At 40.4% G+C, this 27,736-nt stretch overlaps 1 protein-coding gene across 50 annotated transcripts in view; it reads left to right on the forward strand.

The window, feature by feature from the left end:
• Nucleotides 1–27,736, forward strand: part of ABI3BP (ABI family member 3 binding protein) — a 148,101-nt gene that overhangs the window by 15,825 nt on the left and 104,540 nt on the right. For all 50 annotated transcript variants that reach the window (XM_083736021.1, XM_083735976.1, XM_083735998.1 and 47 more), the window contains exons 2-5: nt 11,406–11,585; nt 23,690–23,758; nt 24,556–24,688; nt 26,429–26,610. In XM_083736021.1, coding sequence (XP_083592147.1) covers nt 11,406–11,585; nt 23,690–23,758; nt 24,556–24,688; nt 26,429–26,610 — 564 coding nt within the window. The remainder of the gene's footprint in view (nt 1–11,405; nt 11,586–23,689; nt 23,759–24,555; nt 24,689–26,428; nt 26,611–27,736) is intronic.

The raw sequence follows: 27,736 nt of genomic DNA on the forward strand, positions 1-27,736 counted from the left end.
TGATAGAACTGATAAATCAACCAAGCAGAAGTAACTTGTATTTTGCCACTTTTGAGATTTCACCAAGAACAAATTCAAAATGAAGATCTTTCACATAGAGCTAAGAAGTGTAATTGCTTTATCAGAAAAAAAAACTGATTTAAAAGTAGGACACAATGTCTCAATGGAGGATATGACACACCACCCATATTAGTGTCATCATGCTTGGGGTTTTTGTGTGTGTGTTTTGAAATGTAGCAAAAAGTAGTAATAGAACTTAAATTGCTACTGGGATTTGACCTTATTCCAGTAAACGTGCAACCTGTGCTTGTAGTCAGAACAGCTGAAAATTCCTAGACATTTCTGGAAGGCAATAAATTTTAATAGCTACAATCTCTTTGCTTTCTTCTCATTTTCCAGCTACTGTACAAGTTTCCAAACCATGAATCTTGATAAAGCGGGGGTGGGGGGGTGAATGACAGGCCGATATGGATAAGCATTGCTTGTCTCTTGCCAGGTATCAAACGAATTCTTGAACAAGAATGAGCCCCAATGAAGGACGAATGAGAATGAAATGTCAAAACCCCCAGAAAAGATAAATTACCAAGAAATATCTCCTTTGTGGTCAGAAATAAGTAGTCATAATGCTTTCCAAAGAAGCATCCCAGAGGCTTTGTCAGCCAGGCATCTTTTCTTTAAAACCTTCATGTCAGCTTATTGCCAGATGAACCTGGGGAACAACGATGAGTAGTTAGTGGGAGAAGAGGTAGCAGACTGGGAGGATGAGGTGTCGGAAGCCGAAGAAGTAATGGGGTTTAGTGAGCAGGAAGAGGCTGTGGCAGAGGCAGAGATCAGGCAGGCTGCTGAAGAAGCCTGGGGGCCTCTCTCTACTGCTGCGATCAGCTTCTCTCCCTCCTGGACTCCCAGAACATGTAGAGAAATGAAGAGGGTGGAGTAATGAGAGGCAAGACAATGAAGCCTTAGGCTGCTGAGGAAGGAACCAGGGCAGGAGCCTTAGAAAGCAATGGGAAGGTGGGGACCTTCAGTCCTCACAACTGCCTCATTGAGGGCAAGACCTACTAGGAAGAGTTGCTGTGATCACCTGCACTGTTTTTCAGTTCTTTGAATAAAGAGTAAACTTCACCAACACCAGTGGGGGTTTTTATTGCTGACCTTTTCCTGGCTCTGGCTGCTGACAATTACTCATGTAAACTTGCCCCTGGATTAATCAGACATTTAAGAATGGCACCAGGTGAACCTAGTTCTGAGATGAGCTGGTTTGATTGGTTTAGAAATATCATTTTTAAAGAGAGAATTCCAGGGTGGAATCAGAATCTGAAACTGGTATCAAATCTGTGGATATAATCCTGGAGATTTAGGAAGTACGTAGTAGACAGAGTTAATTTATGGGATTTGTTTCCAGAAGGATATGGTGATGTCCACCAACATAGATAGCCTGATCCTCCACAAATTTCTCCTTTAAAAGCTATCAATGACCACTGGTCAAGATGGCTACATATAACCTGCAAGATCAGATGGACCATGCTCTGGATTCCAGTTCCTGGAAAGAACAGCATTAGAAGGCTATTGCCCTCTCATTCTGCTTGCAGGCTTTCTAGAGATACCTGGTTAATCACTGTAGGTCTGATCCTGGAGGTCTTCTATGACTTAAGGCATGGTAAAGATCAGTTTAGTTTCTTGGGCAGCAACTCTTAATTATGTCCAAATATAGATATGCATAGCACAAATACTCAACCCATACTACAAGATGATTCAGCTAATACAACAACACAAAGTTGGAACTGGACCTAAAGTTGTTTACCTAAGAGCTCTCATGCAAAGCTTTAGGTGGAGCTGCTTCAAACCACATATGCTGTTACTTAATTGTTCGTTGTTATTATTATGAAATTCAGAGTTGTGGAAGTGTAATTTATTGTGACAGCGCTTGGGGATAGAGATCCTATAGAACTTAAAGGAAAGAAATTGGAAAAAGGCTCCATTATGTTCTGGAAAACACTTTTTGAAAGTGTGTGTACTTTCTAATATGACCAAAGTCTGCTTTCTAACTTAGTGAGCAGTATATACAGGATCTCTCCTTTGAAATCATCCAATTTACTTTGAACCTATACCAAAGAGAGAGAACATTGCCTTTCAAATGTACTATGCCTTGGATTCTAAAAACTGAGCTAAATTTAAACTAATGGAAATGAGATCGGTGAATAAGAGTTTAATCTTGAATTCAAGCAAAGAGATTTCCATGCAAGGTTTTTCCACCTTCATGAAATTTATGCTAAGTGTTTCTGTTGAAAACCACCCAAGGCCCAATCCTCTCTTGTGCTCCTCTGTATTAATCCCTTGTGTCAAGGACAAAGATTTTCTGGCATGTTGTGTTAACTAATACCACATGTTCCAACTCCTTAGAGAGAATGTATCTGTAGCACTTGTTTTTAATGTTGGGAACTTTACATGCTGTTCGTTTTGTTTAACAAAAAAGAACAACATTACATGCAGAGGGTAAAACTGTGCTGTTAAACTTCTGTATCCTGTATGTGAAATGGATGCCACGTGCCAAAATAATGTGCCAAGACTGGTGTTAGTGGATGAGGCCACTAGGCAGGAGCAAGCTGCTGCTGTTCATGATAGAATTTAAACGAGGACCCCCAAAATAAATGCTGTGCTTAATTTGAACTATTTTTACATCTGTTCACTGTTTGTAAAAGAGCAAAACTGCTGTGAATGTGGCGTCATGAATTGCCCTACCAGAGACACTAACTGGCAGGATAAGTTGGGGAAATGGCAATCCCAAACATCTGGAGGACCCCAGGTTGAAGAAGGCTGTTTTAACAAAAGGTGGGAAATGTGTGGATCGTGTCTATCTATAATTGTGTATCTAGGTAGCACTGAACTTACTGTATTTGGATGGAGTTGGGCTTTTCCTGCTGTTGCTCTGCCTTTTTTGTTCTTGTCTAGCTTCCTATTGGTGTGCCCTAAGCCTTCCACAACAGAAGACTTGGACTACATGCAGCAGCCAATGAACTAAATCAGCTATCATTGCCATAGAGGCATTTCTCCCCACACCCCCATTGCTCATACTGAAGTCAAGCAGAAAGAGAGTGGTACTTTGGGCCCAAAAACTGTTGCATGTTTCTTGTTCTTTAGAGCATATTGTGGAAAAGCCATTGCAAAGACATCACCCTATATTATTACAAATATACTAGCCCATAATACTACTGTAATTAAAAAGCTGGAAATGGGAAATGGCAGGAGCAGTTTCCTCTTTGACTATGGCAACAAGAGGAGTCCTCCAGCAACAAGGAGCCACAGGTATTGTGGCTTCTGTTTGCTGGACTTGTTCCATAGCTGTTGTCTCTGCTTGTGGCTCTGTGGTTATATACTTATCATTGTAAACAAAGGATAATATCTGATAAGAGAAGGAATGGTGTGTGAGGTAGAAAAGAATGCCACATACGCATTCCCAGTATGCACTTTGGTGATGTGTATCTGCAAAAATGCAGATATGTTTTGAAAGATTTTAAGAGAAGAGGGCTCTTGCATCAGTTTATAACATTAGGTTTGCAGCTTGGTTGCTAGATTCCAAGTTGGAACAGGATCAGTTTTCCATCACCTAGGTAAACAATCCTTAAATAAATTCTAACAGTGCTAGTAATATAAAGTTACCCACCATGTAGAAAACATGGAAATAGCCTGAAGACTTGCTTTCTGCTATAGACTGTGCCTTTCTTTATCCATTTAATTGTGTTCTTGCAGCCCAGATAATAATGAACCAATTTCAGGGTATAGTTGAATGAAGCCACCAACCTGTCTTTTCCCAGCATTTGATTGGTTGCAAGAATAGAGTTCTTCAGTTGGGTCCTGGGTTCTCATCCTAATATTCAGAAAACTGTCGGTGCTAGCTTAATTACTGTAACTATCCTATACTGAGGTTTCAAGTAAGTGAAATTTACTGTAGTGCACTAAATTGAATCCAGATTTATAAAATGCCTTATGTTTTCAGTTACATATAAAACAAGAAAAAATGGCACAATTCAGGCTGTTAGTATCCATAATTAGATAACTATTTGTCATCCATGTTTCAGTGATGAGGTATGTTCTAATTATAGCAAATAAGTCTTCAGCAGTTGTTAATATCTATTTAAATACAATGCCAAAAATGTCAAATGGGGAATTGCACGCAGACTATTAATATTTTATTTACTAATGGATTTTGAGCCTGCCTTTCAAGGCATAATGGTTCTAAGGTGGCTCACAAAATTAAAGCAGCATAAAACAATGAAATGCTCAATAACTCAATCAAAATCTAAACTCTAAAAACAACAGCAATTTAAAAACCCAACATGCCACATGTCTTTCTTTCAGAAAGAAGACAGAAATAAAAGCCTCTTTCAGAGTTTACTTAAAAGCCAATGCAGAATGGGCCATGCATTCCTTTCTAGGGTAAAAAATCCTTACATGTGGGAGCACCATCAAAAAGGCTCTGGAAGCCACCCACATAATGAACCTTACTGTTGTGCTGAAGAACTAAGCCCAGGAGGCTGGATTTGAGACCTAGGCTAACTCATACGTACAGTACATGGGAATCCTTCGGATAACCTGCTGTCAAACTGCCAAGGGCTTAAGACCAACACTTAAAAATGGGAATGGAAATAAATAGGCAGTTATTGCAGGTGGCAGGGTGGCCAATTTAACATTTCCAAAAAAGAGGAAAACATCACCAGAAAAAGGACATTTGCATAAAATGCACATATTCTAATACATATGCACAGATGCAAATCTAGAAATAATTATGATGGAAGAAACAATACCAGGGAAGGCTGTGACCAGGTGACCTGTATGCCTGCTCAATCTGCTCTCCATGTGCTATCTGCAGATAAGCAACAACAAATCCACTTCTTAGGATTCTTTATCTTTAAAACAGACTTGGACCAAGCCACCCTTCAAATAGCATAAACATAAGAAGTACAATCTGTACCACTTGACATTCCTAAACCATCTTTAAAGACAACCCTGTGTAGAACACATTACAATATTTCAGTCTGGATGTGATAGGAGCATGTGTAACTGAGGCCAGGGCTACAACTGGTGACACCATCCCCCCACTGCATGGCTATAATATCTGAAGAGCGCTACTAATTCTGTACTGTGTTACCAGGATTATGATTCAGTTTGTTTGCCTTCATCTATCCCAAAACTGTCTCCAAACACCTGTTAGGAATTTCCACTCCCTCTCTGGGATGAGCTGATGGGAAAGAGAGAATGAGCTATACATTCAAGAAGGATCTCAAGTTGATTTTGAGCTGGCTCATGAAAATGTTAAAAAGCATAGAGGCTATAAGGTGGACCTGAGGTCCTGCAGCACTTCTTTCTAGGTTTATCCCTCCAGAAAGAACCAGTCACCATAACACCTCCTAGTGTCATCATGGAGAGAGACTCCAGAAGTAAATCATGGTTAATTGTTTCAAAAGCCACTGAGAGGTCATTAGAACCCAACAAGGTTGCACTTCCCCCAACGTGGATGGTCCACCAGAGTAGTTTCTGTCTCAAAACCAGAGCAAAAGCTAGGTTCATCTTCTCTCTGATTCTGAATCAGATGTTTAGCCACCTCCCCTGAAAAACAGGTGGTTGAAGAAGTCCATTTTTGAACCTCACAAGACTGAGTCTGATATCTCAGTGTTCAGTAGAGATATCTAGACCCTTTCTCTTCTATTTGGTAGTTTTTGGTTTTAACTTGAAATGTAGGATTGTGTCCTGGATACACTTGTGAGATTTCATTGTAGCAGCTCTGTTTTTAAAGGAGATTACAAACTAAGAGAAAGCCAAACTGTGGAGTTAAACCGCCTCACTTTGTTCAGTCTGTTAAACAGATAGCATCATTTACTGATTTGGTGTGTGGTGTTAATTTATTTCATACTCGGCTGTACAATAGGGATCTTTGGAGAAAAGGCAGAAGAGGAAAAATGCAAAAAGCCCCCAAATCTTAACTACAACATGAACTTTAACATGCTAATTTCAGCTATGATCATGGGAATTGTACAGATGGACTGAAAGTGATATACAAAGTGCAGATGTCCCTTTTGTTCATCTGGCTCTTCGATGACGAGGTAGTCACAGCTGGACAAAATTCCCAATAATTTCTTTTCAGTGATTGCAGGCCAGCCCCATTAAAATGAGTGGGAGTTTTGCCATTGACCTCAATAAGATGTGGATTGAACTTTGCATGTTTTTGAAGAAATATGTCTTGGCAATAATATTTTTTTCCAGCGGGTGATCAGCTACTTGATTTTACATGCAGGTGCAAAGGAAATGCAGGCAGGCCTAGGATAACATAAAGCTGAGCACATAGTCTGGATTGAGTTAATTGGAACTTCAACTCAAAGAGCCAAGCAGCTTATTGTATATTATTATTAATTAATAAAGGTATTAATAATAAGATTTTATTACTATAAATTACCTTGGTCCTCCTGATGCTAGGCTGGACAAGAGGCAGCAAACAGAATGAATCCTGCTAAGACTGAGATTCTGCAGGCAGGCACTTCCCAGATCCAGGGGTTAGGGAATTCACTAGTTCCGGATAGGGTTGCACACCCAGTGAAGCATACGTTGTGTAGTTTGGGAGTGCTCCTAGATCAATCTGTCACCAGGGGCTCTGGTGACATCTGTCACAATGAACACCTATTATCAGCTTAGGATGACATGCCAGCTATACCCTTTCCTTGACAAGGATAGCTTAGCCATTCATGCATTGGGACAATTCTGCCCATGAAACCACACCCTACAGAATATTGTAGGTCAGTGACCCCAAACAGACATTTTCTGCTGTTGCCCCTCTACTGTAGAATGCCCTTCTCTATCATTCATGAACCATCATTTGCTTCAGATGCCTTGGGAAGAGTTATCTTTTGGTCCAGGCTTACCCTGACCCATAAGATTTGACCCTGTTTTGCATGTTTGGATCCTCTCAATTTGTTTTATTTGCTTTTTTTATATGCTTTTTATGGGTTGTTAGACTGTTGTTTTATTGGTGCAAATTAGGTGAGTTAATTTTTAAATGTGAACTGAATTGGAAGTTTTACGTGTAGACCACCTGGTTACAGTCTCCCACACTATGTTTTTGCATTTATATTTAAATTGCCATTGTTTCTTAGTTTGCATCAATACATCTACATTATGCAATCAGTGCCCTTTTATTGGTGAAGCATTTTCCTCTTTTCGGCAATAAAAAATAAGTGACCAACCTATAAAGAACGAAAATTATTCTTTAGCAGAAGTCCTGCTTTAACACTATGTTCAACTGATTTAAAGTGGTTAAGTAATGACTTATACCTGTATCAGATTTGTCCACTGGAGATTTAAAAAAAATAAAAATAAACATTAACCAGCTAGTATGAATTAGTTATTTCTCTCTGGGTCATCCTGACATAACTGTAAAGTTCAAAAGCAGACGTCTGAGGAAAGCAAGGAATCTGACATAATTTAAGACACAATATTTGGGGACATGCCAGAAGTGGAACCAAATGCCTTATACAGTATCCTTAGAAAGCTTTCTATTGACTCTGTGTGACTGTATGCCTGAAAGGGGAGTAGGTGCCAATAAAATCCTAATACAGCAAAATTATCACCTTTTAAGAGTAGGCTAGAAGACCTAAAGTGATTGCTACCTTAGAAATGTTTTTAGCCATTCTGCAAGGTAAAGCAGGTTATTCCAATTGGTACCTTAATCAATTTACTTATTCAAAATATTTATAACTCTCCCTTCATCAAAACTAACGCCAGGGCAGGGCATAGCATGCTACAACTACAGTGGGTGGAGCTTTAAAGGGAAACCATGTGAAGCTGTGAGAGAAGAAAGAAATGAGGAAATAGAATGACCAATGAGCAAAAGGAGAGCTAAACTGGGAGCTGTCCGACTGGAAAGTTGGAAGCCAGGAAGTTTTGCAGTAGGAGGAAAAAGCCACTGGTGAACACTGTCCTTGGCTGGAGGACTATTAAAAGGCAGGAAAGGGCAGAGAGTGTATCTGTTCTTATTTAAAGTACAACTGAGATGAAGACTAAGGAGTTATAGAATGGAAAGAGAACTAAGCCAATGATGCAAACTTACCTGGCAGAGAAAGTACTTTAGTGGGGCCTTCTTATACTTACCTGTGCCCTGATGTCCCCAGAAAAGAGAGAACTGTAAAAGAAGGAAGAGTGGAACATGCCTGACTCTTACATTTCACTGCATATGTCATTGCATATGTCAGGGTTGCCTTTACGCTCTTTTTGGGAGCTTCCTTGGAGCTTCTGACTGGCCAGATGTGGAAACAGAATGCTGGATTAGACTCCTGGCTCTGACCCAGATGTTCTCTGATTTGTCCTTGTTCCCTAAGGAATTTTCTGCTGTAGCTCTTCAGATTGCAGGTGTGCAGCTGTTATATTTTTGAATGGTTCTATGTTAAAAAATAAAATTAAAAAATCTCCCTGCTTTATAATAAATTTAGCATATTGGGAAGAGAGTTACACCAAACCTCTCTCTCAGATGTATTATTGACTTTACTACATGCAGGGAATTTTTACTTGGGATAGTAGTCAAAATTTAACCCCTCCTGTGTAATATGAAGTGCTGCATTACAGAATCCTGCCACTTCAATGCAGCACTTCATTTTTGCTGTATTCACCCCATAGTTTATTCCATTTCCCCGTTTCCTAACAGTTAATATCTGCATTATATGTGAACTTTTACATGATGTAAAAACCGCTTTCAGAAAACTAAAGGACTACATAACATGTTTAAGTCTGGTATCCTTTTTATTTGATTCCAGATAAAAATCTGTTTGCGCCTTAAAATAAAGGTGCACATTTATAATGTGTATGCTATACACATGTCAAAGAAAATGCATAATGAAGAGTTGAGCTGAACAATGAGAGCACACTGGCTTGGACTTGGCATTTAAGGATTTCAGTGTGATGACTATACCGCTGTTGGCAAGCACAGTGACATTTTGACATAGATTGAGTTATACCTGTTTTATGACAAGAGCATTTTCTGGACGAGTAACTGTGACTACCTGTCATTTTGTTAATAGCAAGCAGACTCCAATGATTTGTAGGGTGTATGTGACAGCATATTTTAATTAGCATGACTGTTTATGTAAGCACTAGCTAAGATGGGGTAATGTTACTAAGAATTACAGCATTGGCTCTGGACAGGGTAATGTGTCAGGATGAGGAATCTGGTCACTGTAATGCTATTGTGGTTGTTTATCAGTCCGGTTTTGATGCCACAAAGCCACAGTTGCAGTAGTGAAAATATAGCATACTAACACTGTTTGAAACCCACTGGTATTTTGTTTTACTATACTTTGCATTTTGTTAAATATACAGTTTCATTGGGTTTGTTTTTATTGACCGTACATCACTTCAGGCACCCAAATGGTGGGAAATATGACTGATAAGCAAAGAACTCAGAGAAAAAGTGGCAAAGCTTAAAAACTATCAAGATCAGGCTATGGCTAACACTTAACTACAGTTGACAAACACAATGGAATGACCGCTCCCCACATCAAATGGGGGAGGCTTTGTGTGGTCGCGCGCAGCCCCCCAGATCCCATGCGGCTCCAGGTAGTTCGGGCTGGCTTCGCCCTCCCCAGGCTGGATACCTGGAGATCTCAGCCTACCTCAACCAATTGCCCAATCCCACCTGCAGAGGCGTTGGCAGGGGATCAGCCACGTAGGGGGAAGGACCGCCCTGCCCACACAACAGAGGGTGGATCTTAACTGAGAATCATCAGTTGGCTCCAGAGCTTCTCTCACCCTGCCCTCCCTCAGTGAAGCCTTCTTTTGCAGGTTAACCTCTTCTCCACAGGTACGCGGGCACTGCTACATCATGGTCACTGTTGAAGGGCCAGAAAGGAATTTTCCTGCATTGGCAGGTTTTGTCTTCCCCGTAGCAAAACGTCACAACTTTGGCAGTTTCAGGCCTTGGGTGGAATCCTTTAGTCTATCTTCCCTAAATGGGGGGTGGGGCATGAACTGGTGACCCACGCCCCCCTTGCGGCGGTGATCCCAGGGTTCCCCATTAAAGGGGTCTTGAGGGGAGGCATTGGCCATACGCCAAGAGATTGTCATTGCTCTCCCCTGCGACGGTGGTGAAACGGGAGGCAGGGTCTCTGCTTGAACATGTGTTCTCCAGAGCCAGCCCAATCCCCACACATTCTGAATAACCCTGATGTCCCCCAGGTCCATTGCTGGGAACTGGGAAGGATAAACACCCAGTGCCTGAGCCAAGGTCTCCCTACATCTGAAACTTAATAAAGTTGTGGCCAATTTTAATCCCATAGCATGTTGTCTTGAGTGATTCCACTCCGAGTGATTCCACCTGGAGTTGGGGGGACTCCGCCTGTCCATGCAATGACCTAGTGCTCTTTTTAATTTCTCGACTGTTCACACTGAGTGGACTTAACATAAAGGACAAACAGAATTGGGCCTTTCTTAAATTTTAAAGAGAAGTAATATTCTATCATTTGCAATATCTGTCATATGAACATTACAGGAATGGCTACTAGTGGTATGCTACTGGCTAGTGGTATGATGACTATTGTGGTATGCTTCTGAATACCAGTTGCTGGAAACTGCAGGAGAGGAGAGTGCTGTTGTGCTTGGGCCCTGCCTATGGGTTTCCCACAGGCATCTGGTTGGCCACTTTGAGAACAAGATGCTGGACGAGATGGGCCATTGGCATGATTCAGCGGGCCCTGTTCTTAATGGGACCCACTCTATTCTTTCTCAGAGCACATCACTGTGGCACCATAACAAGATTATTGTAAACGGTTGTGATGCAACGGTGAAATCACTGAAGACTTTTGGGAAATTACTGCAAACAGTTTCCTCTAGACTGGCTTTCATGTGATTGCAGCTGCCGCTTTGCAAATGTTTGCTTGCTTTACAAATGTATTATCTGCTTCACAGTGTAAGACATAATACAAATAAGATAAAATACAAAAAACTACAAATTCTAGAAACAATTAAGACTATTCCTACAGACTCTAAACGTGCCATCCCTGTAGATGGACAATTAATATTTCATAAATGGCAGGGGTCACACCTCAGAGAAAGCCTTACTAACTAAAACAGTAGGCATCTAAACATTATGATGCAGGATGCCTTTGTAATTTCAGCTGGCCATTGATTCCAGAAAGCTGTAGCTTCAATACTAAAAGCCTGATTTCTAGCACAATCTAGGTGCACCTGTGGGGCATGTGGTACTCTCAGCTGTGCTACTACATAATGCCACTCTGAAGCATTAGTTGAGACAGCATTGGCTACCACACCTTTATGCTGTTGAAAGCATGTCCTATATGTATGCTGAAATGTTTGTTCTGCTTGAGTTGGTAACATCCCATATTTTTCTGCTTTCTCTCCCCCAACCTCAGTTAAGAGACAAAGCCTGAAAGTTCAGATCAATGCAACTGGTGATGCAGTGTGCATGAGATACATTCGACCCAGTCCAAGCACCAAACTGGAAGGCTTCATCTTGGGGTACGGCAGCAGCTTCTTCTCTAACCAGTATATTCCTCTGCCATCAGATGGGAAATCTTACATAACCGAAGTTGGTAAGCCAATGTCCAGATCTGAATCTTGGAGAGATGGTTGTGGCGTCTGAAATTGCATTTACTTGTGGTCTGGATGGGGATACCCGAGGCTTAAAACCAAAGGAAATATCGAATTTCAACAGTGGCAAACACGTCTGTATTTTCTGAATTGTTTGTTATTTTGTTCCCTTCTTTGCAATTTTCAGTTACTGACATTTTCCAGAGGCACCGAATATGTAAATGAAAGAAGCTAATTTGACACAAATGTAATTGAAATGTTGAACAGGCCATCCAAACAGATCTTTAATATAAGCACTGCACGTTAGCCAGTTACTTGTTGATTTGTAGCTAAAGCTGTGGGTCTTCGCACCATAATCCTTAAGAAGTGAATCTAAGCTTTTAGATCATCATTCATTACTATTAAGTCAGCTTGCGTATTCTTTGTTTCACTGTTCAAGGATCTGTTATTTCAATATTAATTCTAATGTGAAATGAAATATCACCCTCCAAATTTTGTTGAACTGCAACTCCTATAACCATTGGCCCTGCTGGCTGGGGTTGCTGGGAGTTGTAGTCCAGATCTCCTAGCCTAGCGTGCCAAGGAGATTGATGTAGTCAGAAGTGTCATTGCTTGTTGTTGCTGAGACTCAGATCAGTGGGCAGTGACGACAATAGTCAATATTTGGGAGAAAGGCAGAGAATAACCTTATCTGGGGCATTTAGTACCTACAATTAACACTATGTGAATTGAATATTATGAAGAATAATTCTAGTCTGCTCCACGTACAGTGGTACCTCAGGTTAAGTACTTAATTCGTTCCAGAGGTCCGTTCTTAACCTGAAACTGTTCTTAACCTGAAGACCACTTTAGCTAATGGGGCCTCCTTCTGCTGCCGCGCCGCGGAGCCCGATTTCTGTTCTTATCCTGAAGCAAAGTTCTTAACCTGAAGCACTATTTCTGGGTTAGCAGAGCGTGTAACCTGAAGCGTATGTAACCTGAAGGGTATGTAACCCGAGGTACCACTATATTAGTCTTGGGAGATGTGAATTAGCTCAGCTCATTTAAGCCTGTGGGCAAATAAAATTCTCCCTCCCTCTGTAGTTGCAACTCACAGGAACTGTGCATGTTGGCACATTGCCCTGCTGCAAATATTCTTCCAAACATGTGATTAGTATTGAGGAGCGGTGTGGGCAGGCTGTAACCATGGGGACCAGGTGGGAATGGCTTTGCTCTTCTGCCTCACATGTTAATCATATGGGCTGATAACCCAAATAGAGTTGTTAATCCTACTTGATACAAGGTAAAGGTAAAGGACCTCTGACAGTTAGGTCCAGTCGCGAATGACTCTGGGGTTGCGGCGCTCATCTCAGTTTACTGGCCAAGGGAGCTGACATTTGTCCACAGACAGTTTTTCCGGGTCATGTGGCCAGCATGACTAAGCTGCTTCTGGCAAAACCAGAGCAGCGCACGGAAACACCGTTTACCTTCCCTATTTATCTACTTGCACTTTGACGTGCTTTCAAACTGCTAGGTTTACCACTAATTTGGAGTTTTGTCTACTAACACCAGCTTGGCTTTCAATTCTAGATGTTCTTACCTAAAGTGCTATAAATAGTGAATTTATTCATTAGAGATATCTTTAACAAAGGCATGATCTCTGCTTCTGGTTATTTTGTTCTGGTGCCTGCTAGGACTAGTTCACACATGACATTTCTCTTACATGAAGATAATCTATGCAATGTGTGAAGGGGGGAGAGGAGAATTTTGTTTGGCCCACCTTTTTAAGCAAGCAGAAGTAATTTGCATAGTCCCACACTAGTTTGAATATAATTATCATTTGGATTTTGCTCATCTTTGAATCTGGCAATACAGTTCTCAGCCCAAGAAATATATCAAAATGTGTATTTTTAAGGTAACTTAGCAATGCATATACTGATGCAAATTTTGGTGGGGATGGAACAGATGTTTGAATGACCATGTGCAAAACTGACACAGTCCAGAAATAGGCTGATCTATCCTTCCCTAGTGAAGAACATGCAAGTATTTATTTTGTTGCACTTAGATTTTGGGAAGGCAAGTCAATCATTCAAACATTCATACATATGTAAAGTAACCATGTGGCAGGAAAGTGTTTGACATCGTTATTCTAGGATAACCCCAGGAAGAACAAGGACATGCGTCAAGATCATTCCTAGGAGAAAAAAAGAACATAAATTCAGAAATGTAAGACAACAAGAAAACAGGATAGTAAAATAAAGTACTGACTTAATGAGGATATTAAAATGGTTGTAAGATGGGCCAAAATCATTTGGAAGCTCCTGAAGTTTATTTTACTTAACACATGGCTTCCAAAAAGCAAATCTGTTTCTGGCTTAAAGATTCAGTTCATTTGGATAAGCTGCTTTGTGTCCATAGAAACAGGTACAGCTGAGCAAAACTGATCACACCCTCTGTGAGGAAAACAGGCCTTTAATGGGAAAAAGATTATTTGACCATACTGTCACACTTGTGCATGTCCAATTACAAAAGTCATTGCTGTTATTTAGTTTGCACGTTAGACACAAGAAGAGTAAACAAGCTAAGGAAACTCTGGTTGCTCTTATCAGTCCTCGTCTCAAGAAGAGAATTGTATTCCTGCCTATCAGGAATATGGTTAAAATTGACCAAAAAGTCAGAAATATGTACTTAGAATGCCTCCTGGAATAAGGGTGGATTTGCCACTCTTTTTAAAAGATGTCATTTGACTCTTCATCACTTTTAGCTATACTATTGCAGTCCAATGCTGTTATTGCCTACTCAGAAGTAAGTCCCATTGAATTCAGTGGCACTTATATTTCCAGCTAAGAATGTATAGGATTGTAGCCTAACTGATTAAGATATAACTTTTCAGGAACTATAATCTCTCTGTAGATAAAAGTGTTAATGCCATTGTGCTCCATTGAAGAGCTATGGTACTGGAACCAAAGGCAAAGGCATCCATATTGTTAGGTGTACTCAACACCATTTCGTTCAGTGGATTTAAGAACACCTGACAGTGTTGGCTTGTATTTTCCATAATCCTTATAGCCTATCCAGTTGGCTTTAACAGAACATGTCAATTGTTTTCTCTACTAGGAATTACAAAAACGGAGATAAACTACATATACAGTTCAGCAGCCGACTCACATTTGCTTAAAACTATTGCTGTTAAAACAGATTCATGGAACAGTGAAAATTCAAAACAAAAGTTTAAAAATAAAATTACACAAAGAGTTTGGAATGAAAAGCTGTATACTCCCTAACCTAGCCAGACACAACAAAGCATGTTGATGACCTTCACAAAGTGCTTTGTTCTGCTTCAGTTATAGAGTTTGTGTGGCCATGCTTCACTAAGATTAATAATAATAATAATAATAATAATAATTTTTTATTTATACCCCGCCCTCCCCAGCCAAGGCCGGGCTCAGAGCGGCTTACAAGCAATAATAAAAACAAGATGAATGATTACAAACTTAAAAACAAAAACAAAACACAACAATTAAAATAATGGAACATTAAAATATTAAAATGTAGCCTCATCGCAGGAGGAGAAGGAAAAGAAGGGGAAAAAGAGAGGGGGGGGAGGGAGGGAATCAAACTGGCTCCAAGCCAAAGGCCAGGCGGAACAACTCTGTCTTACAGGCCCTGCGGAAAGAAATCAGATCCTGCAGGGCCCTGGTCTCATGAGGCAGAGCGTTCCATCAGGCCGGAGCCAGAGTTGAAAAGGCCCTGGCTCTGGTCGAAGCCAATCTAACTTCCTTAGGGCCCGGGACCACTAGGGTGTTGTTATTTATGGACCTTGAGGCTCTCCGTGGGGCATACCAGGAGAGGCGGTCCCGGAGGTACGAGGGTCCTAGGCCGTGAAGGGCTTTAAAGGTCAAAAGCAGCACCTTAAATCTGACCCTGTACCTCACCGGGAGCCTGTGCAGCTTGAAAAGCACTGGGTGAATATGCTCCCATGGCAGAGACCCCGTGAGGAGCCTCGCTGCAGCATTCTGTACCCGCTGGATTTCTGGGACAGCTTCAAGGGCAGCCCCGCGTAGAGCGAATTACAGTAGTCAAGCCTGGAGACGACCGTCGCATGGATCACTGTGGCCAAGTCAGGGCGGGAAAGGTAAGGGACCAACTGCTTGATGCGGCGAAGGTGGAAAAATGTCGCCTTGGCTGTTGCTGTAACCTGCGCCTCCATGGAAAGGGAGGCGTCAAGGATTACACCCAAACTCTTAACGGAAGGCAATGGCACTAATTGGGCCCCCGCAAGAGAAGGGAGTTGGTCCCTCATCCCCATGCCATCCCGACCTAGCCATAGGACCTCTGTCTTCGAAGGATTTAGTTTCAATCGGCTCCCACGAAACCATCCAGCCACAGCTTCCAAGCATCTGGTCAATGTGTTTGGGGCCAAGTCGGTGTGGCCATCCATCAGCAGATAGAGCTGAGTGTCATCAGCATATTGGTGACAGCCCAGCCCAAAGCTCCGGATAATCTGGGCAAGGGGGCGCATAAAGATGTTAAAAAGCATCGGGGAGAGAATTGCGCCCTGCGGCACTCCACACACCAAGGAGTGGCGCGACGACATTTCCCTCCCTAGTGCCACCCTCTGTCCCCGACCAGAGATAAAAGAGCACAACCAGTTACGGGCTATGCCCTGTATCCCCACGTCTGCGAGGCGGTGGTCCAGAAGATCATGATCGACCATGTCAAAGGCTGCTGACAAATCTAAAAGGATCAGCAGTCCTGACCCGCCTCGATCCAGTTGTCTACGGAGATCGTCTGTTAAGGCAACCAGAGCCGTCTCCGTCCCAAAACCAGGACGGAAACCGGACTGAAATGGATCTAATGCCGATGTTTCCTCCAGAAACCTACCAAGCTGCTCAGCAACCGCTCTCTCGATTACCTTACCCAGGTATGGAAGATTTGAAACTGGGCGGTAATTGGATAGGTCTAAGGGATCTAATGAAGTTTTTTTTAAGAGTGGACACACCACTGCCTCCTTCAGTTCCCCTGGGAATGTCCCCGTGTCAAGGGACAAATTGATTAAGTGATACACTCTGATATAATCTGGTGGTGCACTGCATTTTGTTTTGAAGTTGTGTTTTAAATCAGCTGGATAGCTCAGTTGGTTAGGGCATGGTGCTGATAACACCAAGGTTGCAGGCTCGATCCTGCATATTCCTGCATTGAGTGGTGGCAGGAGTTTGGACTAGATGACCCTCAGAGTCACTTCCAATTAAAGAGGTAAATTAATATACACTTAATATACAGTGGTAACTCGGGTTACATATGCTTCAGGTTACAGACTCTGCTAACCTAGAAATATTACCTCGGGTTAAGAGCTTTGCTTCAGGTTGAGAACAGAAATCGTGCTCCGGCGGTACGGCGGCAGCAGGAAGCTCCATTAACTAAAGTGGTGCTTCAGGTTAAGAACAGTTTCCGGAATGAATTAAGTACTTAACCCGAGGTACAACTGTACTTGTTTATTTGAATATAAATACAGTGGTACCTCGGGTTACAGACACTTCAGGTTACAGATTCCACTAACCCAGAAATAGTACCTCGGGTTAAGAACTTTGCTTCAGGATGAGAACAGAAATCACGCAGCAGTGGGAGGCCCCATTAGCTAAAGTGGTCTTCAGGTTAAGAACAGTTTCAGGTTAAGAATGGACCTCCAGAACGAATTAAGTTCTTAACCTGAGGTACCAGTGTATTCACTTTTATGTTTCTTATTAAAAAATAGGCCTATTGCAACATGCCTGCTTAAAGCAGATTACCCTAGGCCAGGACTCAACGCTTGATGCTCTGTGAGATAAGGAAAACACATAAAAGATTGCTAATCCTAAAATCAGCTGCTGGCACACATTAGAACAGCCACAAGGATGTTAATAGCTTGAATAGTTGCCTGCAAGGCTGTATCTGACATTTTTTTCATACATGGAAGAGCAGCTAGTCTGGAGATTTTGAATACCCTCTGGTGATTTGGGGCAACTTTATGTCTTTGTACTCCTGGGGTGGGCTTCCTACACACACAGTTTCTGGGAAGTGACTCCCACTGAATTTAGTTCTGAGTAAACACATTTAGCATCACACTGCATGTTTCTTAATCCTGTTTTGTATCAGAATGGTGAGATTGCTCACAATCTTCATAAAGAATGCAGATTGCTTTGCTAGCTTGCAATTTGAAAGTGCTGCAAGTCCCTTTCTAGTAGAAATAGCTCTACCATGGTACATTCAAATTATTTCCATGAAGAGAGCTCATTGTCATTGCAAAAACATCATAAGAAAGTATCATTGACAGGTGGAACTTAGAAGAGCACAAAAGCTTCTAAAGTCTCCTGCTGTGTTTACATTTAGGACAGCAGCATGATTGAAACTGACACTAAAAGGAAAGAGCTGTGTTGATCTTTCAAATATGATTCAGTCAGAAAGAGGATGCCCAAGCTCGGATTGAAAACTACTATTAAAAACTGAAATAACTTGAAAAAATGTGATAACCTCCAATTTTAAGACATGTCTTTAAACCTTATTAAGCAAAATGTGCAGACTTCATGACAGCATCTGTAGCATTTTTTACATTGCACTCAAAAAAGCCATTAGACAAAGTTTGTGTTTATGTGTTTGTGCACACACATGCACAACAATGTTTGCTTCAATGTAACAACAGTGTAGTCTGTAGTTGTGCCACCTTTCTGCCCTTTACAGAAGTACAGTGTGAATCCACAGAGAAGTCAAATTCAACCAATTCAGTCTTATAGTTATTTTCCAATCAAACTCAATAGGTTTTGTTTCCAGGAAGCTATCAGGCTGAATGACTTACCTGTTTCTTCAGTAATGATCATCCCATCTCAAAAGAGATCCTGGAAGCATGGAGGAGTTTTCGAGAAGAGAATGTAACAAGTTTGAGGACATCGTGAAATACTCATACGCTGTTCCCTGCCAAGTCTCAAGATTTTCTAGATGGGATAGATAGTGATTAATGTCAGCTTTGGACAAAACTCAAGCAGAAATTGTGTGCTTCTTCCAAAGTTGGAAGTCAACCATTGTGAATTGCTCAGAAACTTTAGTTGATCAAAAGCTACAGAATGCTGTGTTTCATGCCTTTATAGTTATTGTTCTCACAAACATTTACTGACATGACCTGTGCACAGTTGAAACTGTGTGATTTCCAGCTCTTAATGGTTTGATATGCATATATAATCATTGTGATTTTTGTGTATCAAAACATTTACCCCTTCAAAAAAACAAAAACAAAAGAGAGAGGAAGAATTGGGTCACTGAATGAATTTATAGCTTGCACCCACCCATTCTTATGAGCAACACTGAATGTGCTGTTGCATGCAAGAATTTCTGCATAAGAATCTCTTAAGCTGGCAGGTTCTCTTATGCTGGGTTGGGGATGGAGAGGCTTCTCTAGGGAAACCTATGTCCACAGTCACTGCTAGCAGACAGGGGTGCAGGAAGACAGGGCAGGGGGGCAGTCCGCCCCAGGTGTCATCATGGGGGGGGGGGGGGATGACAAATTATCAAGGAACCATTACTGGCCTACTAGGGCAGTTCATAAAAAAATTAAATGCCTGCTCCAAAGGTCTTATCTTACTACACTAGGGAGTATATAGCTAATATGAAATTTCATGCATATCAGTTAATATCTTGACCCTCCTCCGCAAAAATAGCTGTTTACTTGGTCATTTTCCTATGTCATGAAGGCTGAAATTTCAACAGAGCACGTGCCTTTGCCTAGACTCTTTTCAGGCATCCGCTAAAAGCATTCTTTAGGCAAGCATACCTAGATGCTTAGGAAGTTGAAGTAATTTTAATCTTAATATGTTAGCTTTTGTATGTTTTAAAGAAGGAATGTTAATTTTTCTTTATTTTACTGCTGTGGTTTCTTTTCTTTCTTTTTCTTTCTTTTTTTTTGGTAAACCACTTTGCAGGTTTTCAAAAATAAATTTTATTAAATAAATAAACAATAAATATAAATAAAGTAACACTAGCCAAGACACAATCCATCCTGTGGTTTTAAGTATCTGTCCATAGTCGCCTACTTATTATCAGAGGCTCAGAATCCACATTCCTTTGTAAGAAAATATGAAATAACATAAAACCATTTTTTTCAGGCCAAAAAAACCTACAACAAACCATGTGTGGGGGGGGGGGTGACAATAAATTTTCCGCACCAGGTACCACCTGACCTTCCTACGCCTCTGCTACCAGAGAATTAGCACCTGAGCTTAGCTGACATGCTTTCTCCTCAACAACGTGCAAGCATTGCCCTTAGAATAATACTAATATTATCACTAATACTACTACTACTAATAATACGAATAATACTCACTGGAAGGACAGATCATGAAGCTGAGGCTCCAACACTTTGGCCACCTCATGAGAAGAGAAGACTCCCTGGAAAAGACCCTGATGTTGGTAAAGATGGAGGGCACATGGAGAAGGGGACGAGAGAGGACGAGATGGTTGGACAGTGTTCTCGAAGCTAGCAGCATGAGTTTGACCAAACTGCAGGAGGCAGTGGAAGACAGGAGTGCCTGGCATGCTCTGGTCCATGGGGTCACAAAGAGTCAGACATGACTTAACGACTAAACAACAACAACAACAACAACAATACTAATATTGCCCACTTATCTCTCTGCTGCTGTTCCATAAAGTGCACTATGGACAGATACTGAACAAAATGTGAAAATAGTAGAGTTCCTGCAAAAAGGTTTACAGCATAATAAAAACAAGACTCAGAAGGAGAATAATAATAATAATAATAATAATAATAATAGACCTAGTTGAAGTGATATAATTTAGAGATGGTGAAGATTAGTTACAAGGATGGAAGCTGGGTTGTTTAAAAATTAGCTTGTAATCTTCTAGAATACTTCAAGAAGGAACTGCAAGGAAAAATGTTGAATTGCAGCTTGTAATAATCATTTCAAAAGGACAAAGAGCTGCAGCACTGTGAATGTAACAATGGAAAGAGTTTAAAAGACGCCGAGAAGCACAAGAAAAGAGTGAACATGAATCAAAGTGAATTAAAGGACTGGGACAAAAGTCGCTGACAGACTGAAGGGAATAGGTAGAAGAATGATGAGAAATTAGGATAGACAGAACCACCATATAAGTATTAAAAGGTAAAGGGGAAGATATTGAAAATGAAAAGGAGCATGAAAACAATGAAGAAAGCAGCAATTGATGTTAGCAGCAGATCAGGGAACAGAAATTAAAGGTTTGAGTTGTGAAACATGAAGGTGGTGTAAATAATGTTATACTACGAATGAAAGCCTTGGATAATGGTTTTACATTCCTGTTTTGTCCTGTAAACCGCCCTGAGACCTGTGGGAATAGGGCAGTATATAAATTCAATAAATGATGATGATGGTGATGATTTATTGGTTCTGATGGAGACAAAAGGATGAATTGAGGTTATCAAAGGAGAAGGAATCAATTAGTTTTAGCAGGTAGCATTTATTAACCTAGGAGAGGGAGAAGGGAGAAGAATGTGGCACCTCACAGTGCCAACAATCTTCTTTCTGCCACCTAAACAGATGCCCATAATCTGTACTGGAGGGGAAGGGTCATCTGGGCAAGGCCTCTCCCTGCCAGTAGAAGGAAAAGAGGGAAACTGGGTTAGCCCTGAACAGTAGGGCGAGAAGCGTCTCCCTTCCTCATTCTGCAAGAAAGGAAGAAAGCGAATTGGTATTCAGCTCCAGTCCTACATGAGAGCAATCTGGACCTGCGTGCTAAGTCTCTGCCCACATCTGTGATTTTTCACAGATTGCATTTTTCTAAAATATTAATCAATGAATAGATTCCAGTTTAAAACTTTCTTTTATTGTTTTGTTTTGTTTTTTAAAATCTGAGGTTTTGTTACACTCAAGTCTTTTAAAATTCAGTAGTCATAGAATCATAGCATTTTTTATATTCAATTTTTAAAAGTCTGATTCAAATATTTACACCTTGAAGACTTTGGTTAGCCCAAATAATTTTGAATTTGCACAAATATTTGAAAAGGCCAGAAAGATCCTTTTATCAATGGAGGAAATAGATATATTAAAAAAGCAAACAAAAAAACCTTATATTTTTGCAACAAAAAAGCTTTTCTCTTATAAATATTGTTTTAATCAGTTTATTATGATCAACTCTTGGATGAAGTTAGCTGGTTTTCACTAGAAACATTTACATGAACTTATGGCCTCTAACCACAAAAGCATGTGTTCTTCCAGAGCATATCAAATGTACTAAGAATTTGTTAGCTAGTGAGTAAAAATATCAGTGAGTTTGGCTTTTGTTTACTTCATTTCATTGTTTCCGACAAAGAACAATGTTTCTGAAACAATTGCAATCTGGTTCTCAGAAAATACACCCAGACAGCAATTTATTCTGACACTGGAAAAAATGTGGTTAGGTCTATAAAAGAATCCTCTGCTTATGCAAATTATTACTATTGTAACAGAGTTGTAAAAATATCGGTATGTGTGTATTTTGACATTCTCATGTGGCCTAATTTATCTGCAACTGTTTCTAAAGAATTATTAGCTATCTGATTTACAGCTTTATCTTTATAGAAATAGCATTTCCACAGCTAAATTATATACCATCTATAAAATACTCTAAAATTTAGCTTTTTTCATGCTTCCTTATGTGTCAGTAGCCCAAAGGGCAGCATTTTATAGAGACCAAATCCACACAGAGTTAGGCATAGTCCCATTGAAATGGACTTAAGCATGTCTAACTCTTTAGACCAATGTGTTTGCAGCAGACTTGGTAATAAAGAGGTGAGATACTTTGTTGGCAAAGAGCTGCAGCGGATTAATTACTGCCTATTAATGTTAAATCCCAACTTCCAGTATGGGTAACTATTTGCTGTAGGCATCATTTTACTGCCAGTAAAGCCCAGCTTTTACAGCAAGCTCTCCTCAGCTCAGTTGATTGATATATGCCCTGATCCTAGCACCTTCAAGGCCCACGTGCTAAGGTGTCATGGGAGGGTCCTGTCCTCATCACTGTCCCGTGAGCTTCAGATGAGTGAGTTCGAATGAGCTCAAGAAATTCACGTCCCATGTTGCCCCAAACTATTAAGACTTTGGCTTATCCACTTAAAAATTGAAATAATAGTTAATTGGCTCATTGCTATATGTCACAGTAGCTGCTTAATTCAAAGGCATAAATCTCTAAACCAACACAACAGTCCTGTTTTAATATCTTCAGAGCTTGTTGCTTTAGATGTTCTTTCCTTCTTACTTAAAAAATTTCTTCTTACTTAAAAATGTATGCAGTGGTACCTCGGTTTTCGAACATCTCCATTGACAAACGTTTCGGTTTTCAGACTCCCAAAACCCAGAAGTAAATGCTTCGGTTTTTGAACCCGCCTCAGAAGTCGAACATGCCATGCGGCTTCCGCTGAGTGCAAGATCCTGAGGCCTTGCTCTCAGCTATTGAGTTTTTGGTTTTCAAACGTTTCACAACTCGGAAGGTTTTCTGTAACGGATTACGTTCGAAAACCAAGATACCACTGTATATCACTATTGTGTTAGTTCAGGTATTTCTATTCCTACTTAACCCTCAACTTTTCCCCTCATACTTTTATTACTTGCAGGAAAATGACATGACTACTTATAGTGAGGTTGATCTAGGGAGCACGGTGAAACTCTGCTTGTGCAGTGGGGTTTCCCTGCGTCCTCTCCCTCCTCCTCGCAGCCCCCTATGTCCCTCAAAGTCAACTCCTAGTGGTTAGAGGATGCTGTGGAGTGGTATAGGATGGAGTGTAAGGGGCTGCAGTGGATTAATCAGAATTGAAGGCAGGGAAATGCCTTGCCTAAGTGGTAGTGCCCTCCCACTGGTGAAAGGCACATTTGGATCCAAATCAATAAGTAGGTATGTTTTTGTTTTTAAAACATATCAAAATTTTGTCATCTCATAGACTGGGAACAGAGAGCCTGTGGATGTTCTTTTATAGCTCTCATCATCACTAACCATTGACCATACTGACTGGGACTGATGGGAATTTAAGTCCAACATACGGTTCTCCATCCCTGCCATACGTAATAATAAGATGCAATGTACACTCTTAAGTTTGTTGGATTTTACAAATGATCATCCTAATGCTTTCCAGACGCAGAGCCAAGATACTTGATTGCAGTGAGGCCAGCACCTGTTCCAAATTACAAGAAACCCTGCTCAGGTATTGTAACAGTATTAAACATTTTTTCCATAAACAGTAAGAAGAGAAAACATTTATTTGAGATGGCAGATAATAATTCTGCTAGTTCTGTGTGTTTATGTCAAGATATCCCCTGAGTGTTGAGATAGTGCCATGAGGGAATCAGGGAGTGTGCCTGTGGTACAACACATTTCCGCAACGGCCTTTAATGTTCAATGATGATGATGAAATGTCTATCTGCCATAGATAAACAGTGATGGAATATGTACTTTCCCAGGCCCCTTCACTCTGAGGATCGCCATGTTGTGCTTCCTCTACTCGTGCATGTAAATTCATGGGGGGGCAATGTGAAGCATTGGAATGTTGAATGGTGATCCTGAAATTTTAGATGCTATGGAAATAAATACTTGAGTAACAGAAGGTGGTATTAACCTTCTAACCAGGTTACATGGTTATATGCTTTTGTAGTCTCTCTGGCAAGCACCATACACATCAAATTGCATACAAATTGGTTTCCTTTGCCTTGAAACACAACCGATGTAATTCTTCAGGTGAGGCTCAGATTTACTCCTGTCCTCTTTAGTGACACACTAAACTGAATTCAGTTTACCAGCTATGCCACATGCTACACACACACACACACACACACACACACACACCTGTTTGTGCAGTTTTGGGTGATCTGCCAAAAAAATTAAAAAGGACCGGTGAACTGCTGGAGGACCACAGTACATGGTTGGGTCATAAGTTACGCAGGCGCTTCAGATACATCTTCTAATATATAAAATTGTTTAAAGTTTCTATGCTTTCTTACATAGGTAAAACGAACACACCAAAGCCCCTCCAGCTGGTAATAGGCACTTTAACTCCAACTTCGGTCTTCTTGTCCTGGGGGATCTTAGTCAACCCAAAGCATGATTGGACCACAATGAATAACTGTGCAAATGACAGGTAATCAACTGAAAGATACAGCTAATGAGGATTACAGGATGGTGTTTTGCCCATTTGGCTTGGATTCCAAGTTGCTGCTCTATAAATGGAAGGATTCTGCATTCATAGAAGGATAGTTGAGCTTGGGCTATGCCACCTGCTTCACACACACACTGTGTTGTTTTTGATGGTCACTTAGAACTAAACAACTGTTGAAGGGGTTCTTCCATGGGTGCAAGATCCTAATCACAGAGCAGAAGCAAATTCCAAGCCTTTATAATTAAGAGGCATCAGTATGACGCAATGAAACCTAACAATTTTGGTCAGAGCTTACCTTTTTCGTGTTCCTTTTTATAAGTGCCAAAAATACCTTCCATTTTTGGCAATTTTTGGCACATTGCAAACACATATGCTATTTCAGTGCTATTTCTTGGAACTTCATTGGGCTCACATTCCTCAGCCGCATTCGCCCACAATGCCTGTTGGCTGTGGTGGTCCACATTATTTTGTCAACAATGCTACTGTGGAATGATAACGTTACAGGTACTAATAAACAAATTCACATTGCTCATGCCAGATGAATTAGTGTGAGACTAAATGAGGGCTGTGAAATGAAGATGAAGGAAAATGGGAGCATTAGCTGAGCAGTAGCAGCAAAAAAATGTGAATGTATGGCAGAGTAAGTATTTTTCAACAGTCTGATCAGCCATGGCAAACATACTACTTTTTGAGATGACTATCGAAAGTAGAGAACATTGACACAAATAATAGTGTTGGAATAATTCCTGTAACATTTTTGGACTTGCTGTCTCCCTTTCCTAAGTCACAATTCTATGTTATTTATAGTTTAATTTATCAGGTGGCTGTTGCCTAAGAGCTGTTGGCACATTTTTCCATATTGCTTTCCTTGTATGAACCTCATATTGCTCTCAAAATGCTGCCAGGCTTGATTTTAATCTCAATTAGATCAAGCTAAATCTGTAAGAACTGCTGAATTAAGTGGCATAGTTGGAATAAGTTGAGAGGACATTTAAGATTCCTTCATGTTTTTATTCCTGGAGGCCAATCAGTTATGAACATGATGCAGTAACAACTAAAATCAATGCTGATTCTTTCCCCCCTTGATTGATTGATGAGTTCCATGGAAGAAATAAAATAAGCATATTAGAAAACTAGGGCATATTTTTAAGGTGGGAAATTCTAGAGAAGTCATGTAGTTGAAACAGATTTACATCAAGCATTAAAGTAAGCTTTAAACAACTATAATTCTGTTAGAAAAGTAGTTTATGAGAGCTGTTGCTTTCTTGTGCTTTACTTAGATTTTCAGGTCAAATTTATCAAAATCAAAAATTCTAATTCTGGGTTTCTTAAATGTTAAATCTGTGATATGTTGCTTAATTGTGTCTGTTGATTAGACAGTACAACTCAGTAATGTTTTAAACCCATATTTGTTTATTCTAATGAACTGTGGAGCTTGGATTTACTATACTGGCAATAAGCAAATGGTCATTTTGGCTGCTCAGAATAGTCACTTTCCAGTGATTGAAATGAGTCTAAACTAACAGAGAATCCAATATTTGTATAGAGAATCCTCAGGAAGGCTATAGTAAATTTCAGTCTAGTCTTGCTTGAATCCCAGAAGCAAAATGATACTGACTACATCATCTATTGTTCCTTAAATGAAAAAAGCACCACAGTACCTTATTTTAAATTGTATTTCCCCCTTTGATTAGAAGTATCCATTTTCTTTTTCTCAACTAGGTTTTATACAGTCCGCTACAGAGAAAAGGACAAGAATAAGAAGTGGGTTCTCCAGCTTTGTCCAACAACAGAAACTGTGGTGGATAATCTGAAACCCAACACAATTTATGAATTTGGAGTGAAAGACAATACAGATAATGGGGTCTGGAGCAAGATTTTCAATCACAAAGTGGCTGTGCCTGGTAAGTAATGTGTATCTCTTCCTGAGCAGAACAAGATGCTACAGGGTAGGCATTTATGCACATGTCAGCTCTTTTCAGACATAAAGTAGGTGTGGCTTCTATTCTTTATCCCCCAAAATGAGCACATGGCTGAAAGAAGTGAAACCTTCCATTTCCTGCCTTGCTGTACTGTGTGCTATTGCTTTCAGCAAACTTCCCTCTGCCAGGCTCACTTCCATTACTGAAACTGACCTGGGGAGAAACTATTTAAAGCAGCAGAGCAAAGTGAGGTATGGCCGGGCTGTGCATGGGTTTCACTCACATCCCCTGTGCTCTCTTTTCTTATTGCAATAATAGACTCCCTACATCCATGCATGATGCAGACTTAAGCACAGCTGTCCCATCATGTCATAGTTTGGCTCTATGTTATTGAAGGGAAAGGTCAGGTTATTGGCATGTTATGCAGTCGTTAAAATTATTAATGTCAAGACTTGCACTTGACTGTACTGCATGTTGAGAATCAATAAAAATTTAGAGATGGTTTTAAATTCTTTTTTTTACAAATCTGACATCACAGCATGCCTCCAAACAGATTTAGTTTGCTCTCCAGTATTAATCTGCACTATGAGACATTTCATGAACTCACACCTGCCTTTTTCTCTAGGGTTTCTTGTAGTCAAATCAGTGCAGTGCAACATGTCATATTTTAATAACCTGTTTCATTGTTGTTGTTCGCAATAACATGTAGCACTAGCCTGTCCAATGTGAACAAAGTCCTGTTGAGGCTGTTCAGGGTGCGTGTACCTTTAATTAGAAGTTTCCTGTTTGCAGATCTTTCTGGATTTCTTTCTTTCTATTGATCACAGCTAGGAGATTAATGTTTTAATTGCACTTTGAATAGCCTTTCTTAATTTGACAACTATTGATTTCTGCTCCTGCAAAATCAGAGTGGATGTCTCTAATTCCTGTTTCCCTTGGATTGCTTTCTCTCCCATTTTACATGGCAAAATAGCATCATATCCATTTTGTTACATCCATCTATTCCTACAGTACAAGCATTTGTTAGTGCTTGGCATTGTCTTTCATACATAATTGAGGATTCCCTTTTTCTGCTCCTTCACCTGAAAAAACTACCGTACTTTTCCAT

Source organism: Podarcis gaigeae (assembly GCF_964106915.1).
Source record: "Podarcis gaigeae genome assembly, chromosome: 4".
Taxonomy (NCBI): Eukaryota; Metazoa; Chordata; class Lepidosauria; order Squamata; family Lacertidae; genus Podarcis; species Podarcis gaigeae.